Source organism: Copadichromis virginalis, linkage group LG22 (assembly GCF_057382275.1).
Source record: "Copadichromis virginalis isolate Kocher_CV1m ecotype Utaka linkage group LG22, C_Virginalis_male_GT1.1, whole genome shotgun sequence".
Classification (NCBI taxonomy): domain Eukaryota; kingdom Metazoa; phylum Chordata; class Actinopteri; order Cichliformes; family Cichlidae; genus Copadichromis; species Copadichromis virginalis.
The window spans coordinates 33,979,345-33,999,433 of NC_140638.1; the positions used below are offsets into that span (position 1 = coordinate 33,979,345).

At 45.0% G+C, this 20,089-nt stretch overlaps 1 protein-coding gene across 3 annotated transcripts in view; it reads right to left on the reverse strand.

The window, feature by feature from the left end:
• The window catches only part of phf14 (PHD finger protein 14), a 139,773-nt gene that overhangs the window by 18,486 nt on the left and 101,198 nt on the right, over nt 1–20,089 (reverse strand). For 2 of the 3 annotated variants that reach the window (XM_085446839.1, XM_085446838.1), the window contains exon 18: nt 8,888–9,130. The exons of the other annotated variant lie outside the window; for it this stretch is intronic. In XM_085446839.1, coding sequence (XP_085302965.1) covers nt 8,903–9,130 — 228 coding nt within the window. In that variant the 3' untranslated portion in view covers nt 8,888–8,902. Of the gene's footprint in view, nt 1–8,887; nt 9,131–20,089 lie in introns of those variants that run through there. 3 annotated transcript variants of the gene reach the window in all.

A 20,089-nucleotide genomic window follows, 5' to 3' on the forward strand; every position in this document is an offset into this window, starting at 1 on the left:
GCAAAGGAGGTTGAACACTGACTTAATTTACTGAGGTTGTATCTATCAGGTCTTTATCTCCTGATGTTCGTATGTGTCATACTTGTTTCAGTCGCCAATTCTGTATTAAATCTAGCATTAAAGGATGTTGAAGGAGGAGAGAGAGCAAATAAATCTGATTAACATGTTTGTGTTTTTTCCAATAATCAGTGTGACCTGTGTATACAAACGTAAACTTTAAAAAATTATTAAAAGAGATATCGTTGGTGTTTCTGTCATGTAGTAACTGTTAGGTTTAACTGCACAAAGCTTGTTCGACACTATGAAACACATACAGACTTCATGATGTTAGACTAATATTTTCATTGCAAATATTAATGATGAGGGTAAACAGGCAGTCCAGCTACTGTCTCAGAACCCTGTATACCATGGTGCGAGGTCAGCATATCCAGGATATCTTTTTGTTATCTGGAATCACTGACCCTAACGCTGGGACCAGGGTTTTCCAGTGTGGTCACATGAAAGTGTTGGCGGCATCAGATTAATCTAACGGTTATCTACAAACCTAATTCACGTGCCATATCGATATTCTTTTACAGAAAATGATCCTTATTAGTCCCAACTATTAAAGAGATGTGAAACTTGAGGCTATGTGACAGTCTAAAGGCTAATCACTTCCATCTATTCTGGTCCCGCCCCAAGTTACTTCATTCTGACAAGACATCCACAAATGTTTGGAAAAGATTTTTGGACCCAAATCCTTTTTGATTTCTTATATGTGTACGCAGGCCTGGAAATCCCAAACAGAACCACTCCAGCAGATAAATATCTACTGAGAATTATTATAATGTTATCTAAGAAAATCTTGACTAGGAAATGGCTCCAAACAGGCATACCAGGAATGCAAGAACAGTACAATACTGTCTATCAAATATTTGTCTTTGCTTATTATGTCTTTGCGGCTTCAACGACAAAAATTGAACAAACTCTGCTTCAAATGGACCCAGAACACCACATCAGGTGACACTCTTGTTAGCTAAGAACATGAGATTGAAAGCAAAAATTTGAACAGACCGTCCAACATTTGCCAACAGAGAATTGGAAAAATAGTGCCTGGTCAGATGAGTCTCAGTTTCTGTCATTTGGACAACAGGGTCAAAGATCCTGATTTTCTTGGCAAACTTTGGGCCTCCTACTATCAACTGTGCATTGTTTAAACATAACAGCCGGTCTTAGCATATATTTTCTGATAGCTGCTTCCTGCAATATAATTATGGGTTAGATAACATAATCCCTAGTTCTTTAATAAGACTGGGGTGTTTCACTATGGGAATCTACTTGACACGACCAAATATAGAAGCTCCAATCTCACCACATCTGTCTGTGACACACCTGTTGAGCCATGGTTAGGGGTCCAGCCCCTCATACTAACATGGTCAGCCAGCTCCTCCATACTCATTCTAAGCACTTTTTTTTCCTGTGCTAATCGCAAAAAGTTGATTCTGTTCATTTGGACGTAGCAATTTCAGAGGGAGAACTGTTTGTAGAGCAGATGCTGTCCTTCTTCTCTTCTGGATCACTGGTGCCTTCCCAGCTTTGACAAATGTTCAGCTGGGATAACCACATTTACTCAGGGCATTCTTAATATGATGTTCTTCTGCTTTCCTGGCCGCTGTCTGTGGAGATTGTGTTCGGTCTGTGTTGTAGTATGCTGATGACACCCAGTTTGTGCTCCAGTGGATGATGAGAACTGTCAGTTTTGGCTGGCGGTCATAGGTTCTGTGCAATAATATGACGCGAGACTGGAGTAAAAGACATCCATGGATTGGCACTTTATTAAAGACGGAGCATGATAACAGCACAAACACTAACCACAACTAAACAAAATGGCTTCCTTTTATACTCTACCTTTTCAGGTGAGCATCCGGAATAGCCCAAGTATGGGGGTTAACTAATCAACATGAAACATAACCCTCCACACAAACAAACATACAATAACATTAAAGCACATCACAAACATATACATATTTCCAACATATACTATAAACAAACCAATAACATAAGCTTCACTCATTTCTATCTAAATTAAAACCCTCTTTAACCACACTCCCTAACCCGGCACACTGGTCTGCTCCAAGAGCTCTTAAACAGGTGATTGAGCCGCTTTCACTCTTTTGCTCCACATCCTGCAAGAAGCAACCAGGACAGGTGAGTACCTTTACAAGTTCTCATTTCACATATGTTTAGGTTATTGATAAATGATTAACTGCAAGCAGCTCTAACTTTGGCTCTTCTCCGACACAGGCAGGATGGCCAGTCCCACTGTCTCTTTTCTGTTACAAGCTGTCAATTTAAACGTATGTCAAATAACCTAATAAAAGACTCCATAAGAACTAATGTGTTTTCTTTATTACCCTATTTTAAATTCCCAATCCCAACCAGGTAATGGAACCCCTGGTCTCCATTACAAGAATCAAACCTTAGATACTGATCCAAATGTGTTGGTTTACTGTGGACTGATGGAAATGTCACAGTCTAAGAAGACTAGCCTGTCAAGTTTAAATGCTCCCTGGTGTATCCTATGTGTTGGTTCACCGAGTTAATGTGGTCAGTGAATTGTGGTACATCCTGAGATTTGATTTTTATCCAGGTGTCATCCACATACCTGAACCAATGACTTGGTGATGTAGAGTTGGATAACAAAGCCAACTTTTCCACTTCTTCTATGTACGAGTGGGAAACAGTGGATGAAACTGGGGAACCCATGGCACACCAGTTCTGCATGTACTACTGACCCTTGTATACAAAATAAGTGGAATGAAGACACGGTTCCAAGAGCAACAACCAATGATTAATGACCATTGGTCAGTAACAAGAGGATTTCCTTGCATGGATGACTGAGCATGCATCAATGCATCTAATATCTACTGTCTCAGGTTGACCTGAGACACTAAATTCAAGCACTGCCTGAGCCAGGGATGACTGTGGAACATCCAGCCTATAAAACGCATAGCCCAACTTGCTGCTGTACTGACACACCTCTGAACAAAATCCATGACGTGGCCATACCCATAGTAGAAAGAGCTCAGAGTCCCACCGAGGCCAGAGAGCTCTTACAGCTTTAGGCCAGAGATATGTCCTCAAATACACTTTAGTGAGTCCAGAGGTCAACTGCAAACAAGATGGGGTGAATGGATAAAGTATGTAACTCACTAACTTGCTTGACAGGGGTTAGAGCCAACAGTAGAGTGGTTTCAAGTAGGAGAAACTTTAACTCCAGGATCAAGGGGTGGTGGGAGAGGATGTCTAAAGCGACCAACAGATCCTATAATGTAGGGTTGTCAAACTTAGAAAACACAGCACCTCAACTGCAAAGCACTTAAAAAGGATGTTTTTCAAAATACCACTCTTCTAAAACATGCAATAAAAAGAGAGCAGGTGGACACAGCTCTTGCACTCTAAATGATGGCAATAACCTTCTGAGGCAGGACTGCAGTATTCAAATTACACCTTTTGATGGGAAATTTTGTTAAACCATTGCTCAACTTATGTCTGCATGAGAGCAGTTAATTAAGGTGTACCTGCAAGGGGACTTGTGAAACAGGACAAAACGTTGAGAAACAAACAAACTGAAGACAGGACAGTTGGGGTCGAGGTTATAAAGATAAGAACACTGGTTCTCAGCATATATGCATGGGCAGTGGAAAGTTCAGCACATTTAAGTACTTGTAAAACTCTGTGCAATCACATTATAAATGAGGGCAAGACACTGTATGCTTTAGTCGTACTTTGTCCACTGCGTTGTACACTGGTGTGGACTCTGTACGTCTCCTTACTGCAAGTAAAACCTGTTGAAAATGTGTTTGTGAGACTCTGTGGCCATTGCTCAAGTGTTTTGATAAAAAATATTTTGACAACTTTCATGCACAAGTCCAGAGAGCCAACCAGCATGGGTGAGGATAATATATCTGCCTCCGTGCATGAGATAGAATGTCCCTGCTGATGAGTGGACACTGTTCATTCGCTTGGAACTGAATTATATTTGACACACAGCCACCCTCTCTACCTGTAAGATTAAGTCTAACACTTTCCTTTTTGATGATGCATAAGGTTAGGGCTGAATCATGTGACCCTGATTCCTCCCACTGTTGCACTGCATTAGGCTTAGGCTGCTGAGGACTTCCCATGATGCACTCACTATACACCACTCTGCATTTAGTCAGTAGCTCTTATAATCTCTGGCTCTCTTCTATAATGTGTCTTTCATCCTGTCTTCCTCTCTTCACCTTCAACCAGTCGCAGCAGATGACTGTAACTTTGAAGATGGTTCTGCTGCAGGTTTGTTCCTGTTAAAAGCTATTTTTCCTTCCCACTGTCGCCAAGTGCATGCTCTTGGAGGGGTAGTTTGATTGCTGGAGTTATCTTTGTATTATTGTGGGGTCATTATCTTGTAACTTAAAGACTGTTAAATAAATAAATAAAACTGAATGCTGTGATTGTAGCCATTCTGTGAAAGGTAATTGTGGCATGGGCATGGGTGTGACAGCGGAGCGGGAGTGTCTTTGTCCGAGTGAAAACAAAAACCACAGTGAAATCACATTCGGAAATAAAGTAGTGCTGTCATTACGTCCGTGTCCTGTCTATGTGTACCGAGTCCAACGTCACACTGGTGTCGAAACCCTGGCGCGATGTCCGATCCCCAGTCCGCTCCACCTGCTCCCCCGGCGGCTCAGCCGCCTGCCCAGCCGCCCGCCCAACTGCTGCAGATCGCGGGCCAAAAGATGATGGACATGGCGGCGATGGCGGCTCGACAGGCTGCGACACAGGACCAGCAGTTGGCGTTGCTTCGCCAGCAATTTGAGCAGCAGACCGCGGCTCTGGAGCAGCTGCTGGGGAATGCAGCTGCGCCGGCGCCCCCCCCCTGCTGTCAGTGACATTGCACTGGATGAGGGAAGGGGAGGACCTGCTGGTGTTTACTGAGGCTTTCCAGGCCACGGCGTTGGCCTGTCGCTGGCCGGAGGAGGAATGGGCCACCCAGCTGCTGCCGCTTCTGTCGGGCAAGGCTCAGACGGCGGTGCTGAGCTTGCCCCCCAGATCGCGGGGGGTGTTTGAGGATGTATGCCAGGCGGTACTGGACCGTTTGGGTGTCTCCCCGGAGGATTATCGCTGTCAATTCAGAGCCAGCAGAATGATGGGAGGGGCTCGGCAGCTGGAGGACGCGGCAGCGAGGTGGCTGCAATCAGGCTGGGGAGGCTCGGCTGCTCAATCTGGTCGTCCTCGAGCAATTCGTGGGGGGCTCATTGGGTCCGCTGCCACCGCCCGGCAGATCTGACGGCGGTGGTTACGCTGGCAGAGGACCATCTTGCGGCCAACCCGGGACCCAGCCGAGGGGAGCCGCAGCGAAGCGACCATGTTCTGCTGCCTAGGCTGCCGGTGGCGGTGACACAAAGGAGGGACGGCGGCCCTGTTGGAACGGAGCAGGCAGCGGGGTGGAGCCCCAGGAACCTGTTCCGGCCGCTGCTTCCAGCCGGAGCCACGGGGAGCCGCAAAGACGCCGGGGCCGGAATGCTGGAAGTGTGGTCGGCTGGGGCACCTGCGCCGGGAGTGTCCGCTCATAGAGGTGAGGTAGGTGTTCCGTGTTGCCGGTGCTCCAGTGCCCTCCCCGGTCCAGGAGGGACGTACCGCGTGCTGGTAAGGTGTCAAGGGGGCATTCGCCATGCTTTGATGGACACGGGATGCACGCAGACCCTGGTCCACCAAAGTTTGGTTCGCCCCGGGGCGTTGTTGGAGGCTGACTGGGTGGAGGTTAAATGTGTGCACGGGGACATTCACCGATATCCTGTGGTGTCGCTGGTGTTGAAATTTAAGGGCAAAAAACATAGAGTGAAGGCAGTGGTTAGTCCGCGCCTGTCACATCCCCTGATTTTCTGCACAGATTGGCCGGGGTTCCAAACTTTATTGGGGCAGTATGCAGGAATGCGATTGCGGCTGGTAGACACGTGTAATGTCTGTGCGGCGTTCAGTGGTAATGCGGGGTCGCGGGGGGGGGGGGCCTCCGGTAATGTGCCCCACGGGAGATTTCCCACTCGAGCAGTCTCGGACTGACACCCTACGCTAAGCCTATGACCAAGTGATGGAAATTGATGGTCAATGGGTGCACCCTGTGGCCACGCGGACTTAACCGCACTTCCAATTGAAAAACAATAGGCTGTAGCGAGTGAGCCGCTACACTCGCACTAACAAAATTCGTACCGAGTTGCTGGTACCGCAAAGCCGCCGGGAAATGATTGTCCACGGCCGGACACATGGGATGCGAAAAAACTCTGGAGCAGATAATGGCCCGATTCTATTGGCATCTGGGCTGCATGCGCCGCCGGTGCTCGTCATGTCCGGAGTGTCAGCTAGTTAGCCCTCATGGAGGTCCTGTTTCACCGCATCGGTATGGACCTCATCGGGCCATTTCACCGGAGTGCACGCAGCTATCGCTTCGTATTAGTCCTGGTGGATTATGCGACAGGATACCCGCAAGCAGTGCCACTGCGCACCATTTCCGCGAGAAGTCAGGCACTGTTTCAGGTTGTCTCCCGGGTTGGTATTCCGAAAGACATACTGACCGACCAGGGCACATCGTTCATTCATGTCTTGCACACTGAGGGAACTGTACGGGTTATTGGGCATTAAGGCTGTTCGGACCAGCATCTACCACCCTCAAACCGACGGGTTGGTGGAGTGGCTGAATAAAACTCTAAAGTCCATGATCCGTAAGTTCATTCACGAGGATGAACGCAAATGGGATCGCTGGTTAGACCCTCTGTTGTTCGCAGTGTGGGAGGTGCCCCAGGCCTCCACGGGATTTTCTCCCTTTGAACTGTTGTACAGCAGAAAGCTGTGGGGGGTGCTCAACCTGATTAAGGAAAACTGGGAGGAGGGTCCGAGCCCTGCGAAAAGTGAAGTTCAGTACGTGCTAGACCTGAGAGCAAAGCTGCACACACTGGGGAGACTCTCACGGGAGAATTTGCTCCAGGCCCAGCAGCGACAGCAACGCCTGTACAACAGAGGGGTGACAACTCGGGCAATTTTCACCGCGAGATGAAGTGCTTGTGTTATTTCCTTCTTCCAGCTCTAAATTACTCGTGGTCCTTGGACCTTTGTGGTCACACGGCAAGTGGGGGACATTGATTATGAAGTAGTATAGTCGGACAGGGGCGGAGCCATGCAGATTTACCACCTCAACCTCCTCAAAGCCTGGAGGGAGGCGGAGACCACTTTTCTGGTGAGCCTGGTAAGGGAGAGAGACGAGTTGGGGCCGGAGGTGCCAAAATCTAACAACCCTGACTCCCTCCATTGTAGTGACCATCTCACACAGGCCCAGAGGGCAGATATTGCTGCATTGCAACAGCTTTTTGCCGAAATGTTCTCCCCCCCTACCTGGCCTCATAGAGCACCATTTTGAAACGTAGCCTGGTGTGATGGAGAGTTCACGACCCTACAGGCTGCTGGAACATAAAAGACAAACTGTTCTCCGGGAATTGGAGGAAATGCTGAGGTTGGGTGTAATAGAAGAGTCACACAGTGCTTGGTGTAGCCCCATTGTTCTTGTGGTGAAGAAGGATGAGTCTATACGGTTCTGTGTCGATTATCGCAGAGTGAATGAGATGTCACATTTTGATGCTTATCCCATGCCCTGGGTCGACGAGCTCCTGGTTGCCTGGTTGGGCACCGCTCGCTGGATTTAACCAAGGTCTACTGGCAGATTCCCTTGTCTGCAGAGTCCAAGGAAAAGACGGCCTTCTCCACTTCGTACGTTACGCTTCCGTTTGGCTTGTTCGGGGCTCCTGCCACCTTTCAGCGCCTCATGGACCGGGTGCTGCGGCCCCCCACTGCCTATGCTGCCGCCTATCTGGATGATGTCATAATCTGCAGTGACACGTGGGCGGAGCATGTGCGGCGTGTGGCTGCGGTGCTGGAGTCTCTGAGGCAGGTGGGGCTCACGGCCAACCCGAAGAAGTGTACGGTTGGACGGAGGGAGGTACAGTATTTGGGGTACCACTTGGGGGGCGGGCAAGTGTGGCCTCAAGTGGAGAAGACCGGGGCGATTGCATCCGCCCCAAGACGAAAAAGGAGATGAGACAATTTCTGGGGCTGGCCGGCTACTACCGGCAGTTCGTACCAGGGTTCGCGGACCTGACCAGCCCTTTAACTGATCTCACTCGCAAGGGTGCCTGAATCTGGTCCAGTGGACAAAGAGGTGCCAGGCGGCGTTTGTGCAGGTGAAATGGGCTCTCTGTGGAGAGCCGCTGCTGTTCACGCCTAACTTCTCCCTCCCTTTTTGTATGCAGACTGACCCCTCGAACAGGGGGCTGGGGGCCGTTTTGTCCCAACAGGTAGGGGGAGTTGACCAGCCGGAAGCTAACGGATCGCAAGTCACGGTACAGTACCTTGGAGAAGGAGTGCCTGGCGATCCGGTCGACTCCCTCCGCTACTACCTCCTCGGACGCCCATTCACCGTCTCCTCAGACCATGCCCCGCTGCAGTGGCTCCACCGCATGAAGGATGCCAACGCCCAGATCACTCGGTGGTATCTGGCTCTGCAGCCCTTTAAGTTCAAGGTGATCCGTAGGCCGGATGGGCATGTGTGGCGTGGGTGTGGTCTCTGGCCAGCTGCAGAGGAGGGGTGACGCAGTGAGCTCCCGGGGCGGCGCAGTGGGGGGGTGAACAGATGTGCTGGGATGTGAGTGTGATTATGTCTCTTTATATGTTCACAGTGACAGTCGGAGAGGGAGAGAGCGGACGTGACAGCAGAGGGGGAGCATCTGTGTCCCAGTGAAAACAAAAACCACAGTGAAATCACATTCGGAAATAAAGTAGTGCTGTCATTACATCCGTGTCCTGTCTATGTGTACCAGGTCCAACGTCACAGTAATCATGGCCATTGATCAGTGGTCATAACAAGTTGCATATTAATGAACATGAAACTGACCTTGTTAGTTAGTGGTGCTACTTTCGTTCTTTGCAAATATACTGTTTGTAAGGTTGGGGAAACCTGCAGCAGCGGAGACTGAAGAAGCCACTTGGATGAGTGATGAAACATTTCTCCCAATGAAAACAGAACGTCCAGATGAATGGAATCAACTTTCTGGGATTTCCTGACCTGGATGATTGAGCATGCATTGAGACATCAACATAATAAACACTTACTTTGTTTAAATGTGCCATATAAGTAAACTCATTTGACTTTTGTAGAGAATTAGCTTTCTTTCTTCTGTGCCTATATAATGCTTGACCCCTGCAGGTTGTAGAAGTGCAGGTATGCGGGATCCCCTTAATTGAGGCAGTGACCAGTTTCCTGCCTCTGGGCAGTTAAGTTTTTATTTAACCTACTTTAACCTACTGCATATATCCTGTTGAGCTGTGTTTGACCTGGGTAGGTTTGCTACCCAGCAACGGGGTAATAAAGGGGTGCCTATATAAGCAAGGCCTGGATCCTTTGTTTGGTGAATTCCTCAGGACAACACCATGAGTGACTTTTACTGACTGAATTCCTCCAACACTTTCCTCCCAAGATAGACAACTGAATGATTTTGAAACCACTGAGGAATCATAACAGTCTTTGGCTTAAGTCAAAGTCAAATTTAAGACAAAAATATACCTAATATATGATTGGTTTGATAAGTGGAAATTTAAAACTCTGAAGTTCATTGTGCATATTTATGGAAAGAACATATTGTTTCTGAGTCCACAGTGCCATTAGAATATAGCATCATTTCTTTTGAGCCATCAGGGACATGAGGGAATGCTACCTTAATGAAGACTGTGTGCTGTTTCTCAGTGTCTGCTATATTGTTTACAGACATACAATACTAAGGGCTCTAAAAAGTGGCCTCATGTATGCTTTCTAGCATGAAGGTTATTAGAATAGAATAAGGTCCAGAGAATTGTACTGCCTGGGCCACCAGGGAACTTGACAACAATTACACACTTCTGTTTACTCCACAAATTGGCCTCAGAGAGGGGCATGGGCATCTGTAGCGCCTAGTTAAAGTGATTGAGGTGACCCCAAACCATTGATTTTTTCCTTTGTCTTCAGCATCAAGCCTGGCCACCCTTGATCATTCGTCTGTACTCTGAGCAGGCTAGTTTAGCAGTCATTTCTTGCTTTTAGATCACATTAAACTGTGGTTAAACTTCAGCTGCTTCAAAGACACAACAATTACTGATGATGTTATCAGACCTTAAAAAAATATTCTTGAGTAAAAGCCTCAAGTGTTATTAAGTGCACTTCTGTAATAACATTAGAATTAAGCTTGAATACAGATAAGAAAACATGGAGAGCCACAAATTCAAATCACACTCAAAGACTGATCTTCATTTCATAAATGCATCAACGATAGTGATCACCTGAAAATTCTTTCAGAAAATAAAACATGGTAATTGTTAGATTTTTCCAGTAAGACACCCACTGAAAGAAGAACTGACGAAAAAACTCTTCCTAAAGCCTCTGTCTAAATACCAGACCAGCTGATGAGTAATGATGCCTATTTTTCTTTCAATTTACTTTATATAGTAAAATCACCAGAGTGTAACACTTCATTAAGTTAATTAGGGTAACTTAATTATAGTCTTTCATGGGTCAACCATGAAGCTTCTGATTGATGGCACAGCCTGTAAAGGTAATCTTCTTGTGAATTGAAAAAAAATTTCATTAGCTGTAAGAAAAACGCATCAAAAAATTCTGAACGCTTAAGGCACACTAAGCATATAAACAGCCAGTAGTCCAAATCAGCAAACACTAGCATTAAATACCTAACTGCTATATTGCCATAAAGAGCTGGATACTCTTGAGGTCATAACAGAACTTCAAATACAAATTATTTACTAAGCAGTAGGAGGCCATTGGCTGTGGAGGAAGTGAAGAAAATGAAACTTTTAGGCTATAATTTCAGCAGTTGCAATCCTTTTGATGAAAACAAGACTAAGTGCAGCAAAAGGAGTGCATCCCACACAAGTTCACAGTTGAGTACTTTAAACACTGTCTGAAGAACTTTAAGAGCTTTTGGCAATTCAAACCTTTTATCCAAATCTTATGGTCTGATTCACCACATTACGGAGTATGCCAAGCAGTGCTGCAAGGGTGTAAATAAAGTCTTAAACAAGTGCCCCTTTGGCATGGTAACAGGGTTGAATTGAACACCATCCATATATTATGAGTAGACTGTCCCTTTATTACTGAAATCAATTTTGTGAGCGCCTGGGGCATTAGCAGGACGGATGTAGGCTTGGTCAGAGTGAGGTTTATCTAAGCTAAGCAGGCTGAGAAAAACACAGCATCTATAATATCCTCAAGGCTATCCAACAAAGCCTTTTTTCCCCCTGTTGCACAACAGAAACATGTGTGCAATGGCACCAGCAGTGTTCCAGTAACACTCTAAACCAGGAGCTGTAATTACTATAACTTTAAAATAATTCATCAACACCAAGCAAATCAAAGGGACATATCAACAAAAAAGATGTTGGTTACAAATCAGAATGAAACTTATTTTCTGTGACCTTGAGCAAGAAACAAAGCAAAACTCTTACAGTAACAAAAAGACTAATCTCGCAGTTTGTTTATGGAAGAAATGATAGCACCAATATTAACTTTGTTGTACAAGTGTAGACAAAGTCCTTTCTAACAAATAAAAACACATACAAGACTGAGATTTTTAGAAAGAAAGTTAGAAAGACAATTCTTTGTATGATAAAACTATTTTACCAGCAATGTACAGTAGTATGAAAAAGACTTTTCCTCTTTCCTGATTTCCTATTTTGTATAGGTTTGTCACACATAAATATTTCAGTCAGAGTCAGAGAGACTTTATTCATCCCCAAAGGGCAATTAAGATAGATACCTTGCCAACCGTACATACAATACACAAACATCATATTGCGGAGACAGGTCAGGCTAGGTAGCACTGGCCGGTCGAGCGCACGAGCAGCGACCCGGAACCGAAACAATGGAAAATGCATGATAGATCATCGATATCTATTATGGGGGGGAAAAAATCCAAACCTACATGGTAGAGCAGGGCGATATGGCCAAAAATATTTATCACGATATATATTTGAAAATTGCGATAACGATATAACTGACGATATAATTGATGCAAGACAAAATACAAAATGCAACTCCACAACTTTAATAGCGCAAAAAACCCATCCATTTATTTTCACTTAAACAAGCAGCTGTTTTTTTATGTGCATTAAAGCTATATAAAAATTTAACAGTGCAAATGCAAATTCCTTGCTGACAGTTTAACCAAAGGGCATTTCCAGTAGAAATGTGCTGACATATCCTGAGCATAACCATGTATAATATCCACTAAAGTTAAAAAGAGGTGCGTTGCAACATTAAACTGCCGTGTGCCAAATAAAAAAGTCAAATACGTATTTTTCGGACCATAAGGTGCACGGTATTATAAGGCACATTAAGCGAAACAAAGCAGTCAGATAGATCAAACTTTATTCAACTCATACTTCTTGCTTCCTCCACTTCTGTACCATTGATTCATTAATGCTGTATTCTATCACAGCTGATCTATTCCCATGTTGTCACAGTATTTTAATGACTAACTTCGTATTGTGGATGGATTATCTCAGTTGTTCTCCTGACTGAAGGTTGGTTCGTTTACAGCATCCTGCCTTGCAATTGCATTTGTCTCTAACCATCGGGAGCCCTCACGTTAACTTTTATTGAGTGGAAAAGTGTTAGCGTTTATCCTGCAGCTTCAATGTTTATGTTATGCTAACATAGCTGTGTCGGTAGCGATCATGTAGCACATCATTATAAAGCAGCTAACCCAACTTCAGTAACCCTACAAAACATCACTGCTGTTTAGTTTCCTGTCTTCATTTCAATTCAATTCAATTCAATTTTATTTATATAGCGCCAAATCACAACATAAGTCGCCTCAAGGCGCTTCATAGAGTTGGAAGTGACAGCACAGCTGTACATTTGAATTTTTTTCAGAAATCTGTCAGTCAGAACGTGGTATATCTGCTTAGGTAACTAGCGAAATTAGCGAGTTAACTTCCGCTAACTTCCTGCTAACTTCTAACTCCGTTAAATGTGATACATTCTGTTTTCATGGATGCCTGGATGTTAAACTTAATTATTACACCTGGTAAAGCTGCAATGCTGATCATTTTTATTAAAGATGAAAGAATTTAGACAGTTTTTAACTCTCTCAGTGTGCCGCAGTGTTTGTTTGACTTTGGGACTTTGGGATCTGAAGCAGATGGAGTTTTGGACCCAGATTACTCCCAGATTTACGAGCACCTTAGTCCGAGAAATCCAGTAATAATGACGGCCCGCTTGCATGTTCTACAAAAAAATGTGCTTTAGTGGGTATCTGATGGACAAACACCAAACCAGTGCCACACCACTGAAGTTGCACTATTTTCACAAACCAATTCTGGTTCATCCGTTTCATTCAACAACCTGCTTTCCCCCTTCTCATTCTCCGTTGCCGCTATTTCGGCCATGTGCGTATGAAAACAAATGCACTGCGCATGCGCATTTTACCCATATTCTAGCACGATATTTTATTTTCTTATCGTTGCCTAACATTATACCAGTATTACCGTGAACGGCATAATATGGCCCAGCCCTACTACATGGCCCTGTGCAGTTCCTCTAGCCACACCCAAGCCTGCTTACTGCCACACCTGTTCTCAATCAAGAAATCACTTAAATAGGACCTGCCTGACAAAGTTGCGTAGACTAAAAGATTCTCAAAAGCCAGACATCATGTCACAATCCAAGAAAATTCAGGAATAAATGAGAAACAAAGTAAATAAGATTTCACAGTATGGAAAAGGTTATAAAGCCATTTCTAAAGCTGTGTGACTCCAGTGAACCACAGTGAGAGCCATTATCCACAAATCGCAAAAACATAGAACAATGGTGAACCTTCCCAGGTGTGGCCAGCTGAACAAAATTACCAAGAGCGCAGCGACGACTCATCCAAGAGTTCACAAAAGGCCTCAGAACACCATCCAACGAACTGCAGGCCTCTGTCGCCTCAGTCAGTGTTCATGACTCCACCATAAGAAAGAGGCTGGGCAAAAATGGCCTGCATAGCAGAGTCTCAAGATGAAAACCATTCCAGCCGGACTTTATTCAGACGACGCACTCAATGACTATAACGGATGGACCATGGTGGGGTATTCCAACCCATTTATTCACAAGTTACCACAGACATATCGTAAGAGCTGTTCGCCTTCCAGCTAGATGCTAATTTAAAGATGGATGGAAAACAATAACTTTCTCATTAACTTTTTCTTGTGAGCAAACAGTAGCAGCTCGATCTTCCTTCCCAGATGTTGCCCGTTCCGAATTTCAAAATAAGAGTCTAATGAACATTATAAGGTATAATTCGTTCAGGGATATAAGAAAGGAATAATTGGAATAATATCAAATAGAACAAGTAATCTGGGTCATTTACACTCCCACCAAATCATTAGTATTCCAAATATCATAACTTCATAAACATAGGAAGAGAGAACACAAATGATTTCCTAATACAAAGAATGACCAACCAACAGAAGCCTAGTATGCAAGGAATGAACTAGTCATTTTCCAACAATAAGACTAGTTTTTGAACTGGCCGTTCAAGCACTGACCGCTTGGTGAGACGTTCACCAATTTTGCCAGGTTTCCTGTCCCCTAGACATAGCTTTACTCTCCTAACCAGTCCATCTCTGTCCATTGTAGTTTCTACGACTCTGCCCAACCTCCATTCATTTCTGGGCAAGTCTTCATCCTTCATTATGACTATATCCCCGATCTGCAGGTTTCTCTTTGGGGTTTGCCAGCGTTGTCTGAAGGCAATGTTGGCCAAATACTCTTTCTGCCAACGGCTCCAGAACTGCTCGGCCAAATATTGTAACTGGCACCATGTCTTTCTCACGTACATATCTTCCCTTATGAACTTGCTGGGGGGAGGAAGGGCAATGGTAGGCTTCAGGGTAAGTAAGTGGTTTGGTGTCAGTGGCTCACGACTGTTGGGATCGTGTAGGTTTTCGACAGTGAGAGGACGACTCTTAACTATCGTCATTGCTTCATAGAAGAATGCTTGGAGGGAAGCATCAGGTAGGTTTTTAGGTGAGAGTGCAAGGGTCGCGTTGAGAACACTCCTGACTGTTCTAATTTGACGCTCCCACACTCCACCAACATGACTTGAACCAGCAGCATTTAGGATGAAGTCACACTGCTTCTTAGAAAGGAAGTTAGTCAGTTTATCACCATCTAGTTCCATGAGGGCTTCCTGCAGTTCATTCTTGGCTCCTAAGAAATTACTGCCTTGGTCAGATTTGATCTGGGGCACGGCTCCAGTTATAGCAATGAAGCAGCGCAGTCCAATTATGAATGTGTCTGTAGATAGGTCCTCCAGCATTTCAATAATAGGAGAAGCAGGTGAAAAGGAGACTGTATCGTTTTCGCACACTATGTCCTTGCTTGCTATAGAAGGGTCCAAAGCAATCCATTCCACAGTAGGTAAAGGGTGGAGATGAATTTACTCGCTCTGGAGGGAAATTGGCCATTTTCTGTTCTTCTGTCCGTCTCTGAAGCTTTCGACAAACTACACATTGGCGAAGATAAGATGCAACCGTCCTACCAATTCCTGATATCCAGTAACCCCTTGTCCTGATCATACTGAGAGTCATCCCCTTGCCTTGATGCTTGACTTCTTCATGACAGTATGCTATGATCATCCTTGTAACATGATGTTTCTTTGGAATGATGGTAGGGTGTTTGACTGAGAGAGGAAGACTTGAATCACAGAGTCTACCTCCAACCTTAATCACACCATCGCTGTCCAAGAAGGGGTTGAGGTGATGTAGCTTGTTATGAGGTGGCAGCTGACAACCTTTCTTCAAAAGCTGCACTTTCTCCGAGTATGTTTGTCTCTGCAGATTTTGATAATGAGGCACTCTGCTTCTTCTCTTTCCTGCACTGCAGAGAGACCATTTGACTTATCCTTGTTGATCCTTCGAAGAATGCCAGCCACTGCACAAACGGCACAAGTCCAGGACGAGAACTTTGTCAGCCAATAGGTAAGAAAATCTTGTTCTACGGTTTCCGTGTTTAGAGTCCGTGTTTCCTAAACTTCTGGATCTCCGACTGACAGTTCCCGGAGCCACCTCTTCCGAGAGGTCAATTCCCCTTTACCATAGAAATGCAGGGCCGGTAAACCAGTTTGATGATATTAGCTCATTGACAAAACAACCTCTAGAAGCACGATCCACAGGATTCTGGTCGGTAGGGACGCATCTCCATTGCCTTTGATGCGTGTAGAGATGTATCTTCTGGATACGGATGGCTACAAACGTGTGAAAACGTCGAGCCACGTTATTGATGTGCCCTAGTACAACCTTTGAATCAGTCCAAAAATGCTCTTCAATGTCCGCATATCCAAATTCTTCCTTCAAAACATTGCTGGGTTTCATAGAGATGACTGCAGCCCTCAACTCTTATCTTGGGATTGTGGTGACCTTTGTTGGGCCACACAAGATTTGGCCATGACTAGTGCACAGAGAATGTCTCCTTCTTCATTGCTAAGCCTCAGATATGAACACTGTCCATAACCGGTTGGACGGTGATGTAACTCATGTTTGATAACCTTTTCGAAGTGTGCTGGTGCGGAACTTCGGGGTATATTTATTTCTCCAAGTTGTTGAGGTCATTTTTCCATTTCTCCCACCATGGGCGAAGTTCATTGGTTAGAGGGTCATCCCAACCTGTTCCATGACAGCACATCTGCTGCAGCACTTCCTTTCCAATGAACAAAAAGGGGGCTACGAGACCCAAGGGATCGTACAGGGATGCAACAATGGACAATATGCCTCGACGCGTTGCGGGCTGTTCCTTAAGATTGGTGCTGATCTTCAGGCAGTCTGATTCAACCACCCAGGGCACAAAGTCTTCTGGCTTCTTCTGCCAACTTAATAGTCTTCTCTGAGCTGTCTGTACTTATGACTCCATCGTCAACATAGAAATTTCTCAGAATGAACTGAGAGCTTAATGGGTATCGGTCTTTATTTTCTGTTGCCAAATGCTTCAATCCGTAGTTCGCACAACCAAGCGATGAGGCTGTGCCAAAGATATGCACACTCATCTTGGGGCTGTGCACCGAGATCTCCTTTCTTCCACCAAAGAAGCGCAGGTAATACTGGTCCGACTTCCTCACATGAAATTGGTGAAACATTTTCTCTATGTTGCACATCAATGCAGTGGAGTGCAACCGGAAGCGAAAGAGTACGACGTTGAGATTGTTCATCAGGTCAGGATCAGTGAGCAGAAGATCATCCAGACTGGTTCCCTGGTACTTGGCAGAGCAGTCGAACACCACACACAGTTTGCCTGGGTTCTTGTCATGGAATACACCGTGATGAGGTATGTACCATTTTTCGCCCTCCTTCCCATCATCGTGGACTTCCTCTGCATCACCCTTTTTTTATGACCTCCTCCATGAACTTGACATACTGTTACAGTGGGGCAAAAAAGTATTTAGTCAGCCACTGATTGTGCAAGTTCCCCCACCTAAAATGATGACAGAGGTCAGTAATTTGCACCAGAGGTACACTTCAACTGTGAGAGACAGAATGTGGAAAAAAAAAATCCATGAATTCACATGGTAGGATTTGTAAAGAATTTATTCGTAAATCAGGGTGGAAAATAAGTATTTGGTCACCTCAAACATGGAAAATCTCTGGCTCTCACAGACCTGTAACGTCTTCTGTAAGAAGCTTTTCTGTCCCCCACTCGTTACCTGTATGAATGGCACCTGTTTGAACTCATCATCTGTATAAAAGACACCTGTCCACAGCCTCAAACAGTCAGACTCCAAACTCCGCCATGGCCAAGACCAAAGAGCTTTCGAAGGACACCAGGAAAAGTATTGTAGACCTGCACCAGACTGGGAAGAGTGAATCTACAATAGGCAAGCAGCTTGGTGTGAAAAATCAACTGTGGGAGCAATCATCAGAAAATGGAAGACATACAAGACCACTGATAATCTCCCTCGATCTGGGGCTCCACGCAAGATCTCATCCCGTGGGGTCAAAATGATCATGAGAACGGTGAGCAAAGATCACAGAACCACACGGGGGGACCTGGTGAATGACCTGCAGAGAGCTGGGACCAAAGTAACAAAGGTCACCATCAGTAACACACTACAACGGCAGGGAATCAAATCTCGCAGTGCCAGACGTGTTCCGCTGCTGAAGCCAGTGCATGTCCAGGCCCGTCTGAAGTTTGCCAGAGAGCACATGGATGATACAGCAGAGGATTGGGAGAATGTCATGTGGTCAGATGAAACCACAGTAGAACTTTTTTGGTATAAACTTAACTCGTCGTGTTTGGAGGAAGAAGAATACTGAGTTGCATCCCAAGAACACCATACCTACTGTGAAGCATGGGGGTGGAAACATCATGCTATGGGGCTGTTTTTCTGCCAAGGGGACAGGACGACTGATCCGTGTTAAGGACAGAATGAATGGGGCCATGTATCGTGAGATTTTGAGCCAAAACCTCCTTCCATCAGTGAGAACTTTGAAGATGAAACGAGGCTGGGTCTTCCAACATGACAATGATCCAAAACACACCGCCCGGGCAACAAAGGAGTGGCTCCGTAAGAAGCATTTGAAAGTCCTGGAGTGGCCTAGCCAGTCTCCAGACCTCAACCCCATAGAAAATCTGTGGCGGGAGTTGAAAGTCCGTGTTGCTCGGCGACAGCCCCAAAACATCACTGCTCTCGAGAAGATCTGCATGGAGGAATGGGCCAAAATACCAGCTACTGTGTGTGCAAACCTGGTAAAGACCTATAGTAAACGTTTGACCTCTGTTATTGCCAACAAAGGTTATGTTACAAAGTATTGAGTTGTATTTTTGTTATTGACCAAATACTTATTTTCCACCCTGATTTACGAATAAATTCTTTACAAATCCTACCATGTGGATTCATGGATTTTTTTTCCACATTCTGTCTCTCACAGTTGAAGTGTACCTCTGGTGCAAATTACTGACCTCTGTCATCATTTTAGGTGGGGGAACTTGCACAATCGGTGGCTGACTAAATACTTTTTTGCCCCACTGTATGTTGCTTTTGCTTAGCAACATAAAGGTCTTGATGATTCCCAAGACTTCTGGGAAAATACTACGTGGACTGACAAGGCACAAGTTAGACTTTTGGCATTAAAGTAACACAGCATTTCAGAAAAGGAACATAATGCCAACAGTAAAATATGGTGACGGTAGTGTGATGGTGTGGGGCTGTTTTGCTGCCCAAGACCTAAAAGAATTTCTGTAGTAAATGGAACCACAAATTCTGGCGTCTCCCAAAATGTCCTGAAGAGAACATAGGCCATCTGTTTCTGACCTCAAGCTGAAGTGCACTTGGGTTTTGCAGCAGGAAAATGACCTAAAATACACCAGCAAGTCCACCTCTGAATGGCTTAAGAAAAACAAAATAAAGACTTTGGAGTGGCCTAGTCAAAGGAGATCTGCAAATTGTTAATAGTTTGTATTAACCCCCTAAGAAAACTCTAATATTTTTAACACTGAGGCAAGGACAGTAAACAATGGCAATGGCCCAGTCAAAGTCTAGACCTCAACTTGATTAAAATGCTGTGGAAGGAAATTATCACAGCTGCGAATGCCCTCAAACATCAATGTTGTAAAGAACAGTATAGCAAAATTTCTCTACAACAATGTAAGACGCTGATAAAGCCATACAGAAAATACTTATTGCTAGTAAAGGTGGTTCCACATACTATTGCATCATAAGGTGTACCTAGTTTGTTTTTTGTTTTTTTACAGACGCTGCTTCTCCCATCCACTCACAAATTGCTGCTCATATTGAAAGCGGGATGGAGGGTGGGTGAATAACTTTTTACACCGGTTTTTGTACCAGACTGTCAAGCAGAGGGGTTGCCTAACCCCCTATATCTTGCTCATCTAGCTGAATCTCGACTGCACTGATCAGGTAATATTCTGCACTTAATGCTGGCATTTAAGAATCATTTTCCCCCCACAGGCAAAAATAGTGCATGACTTGGCATTTTAAAGCAG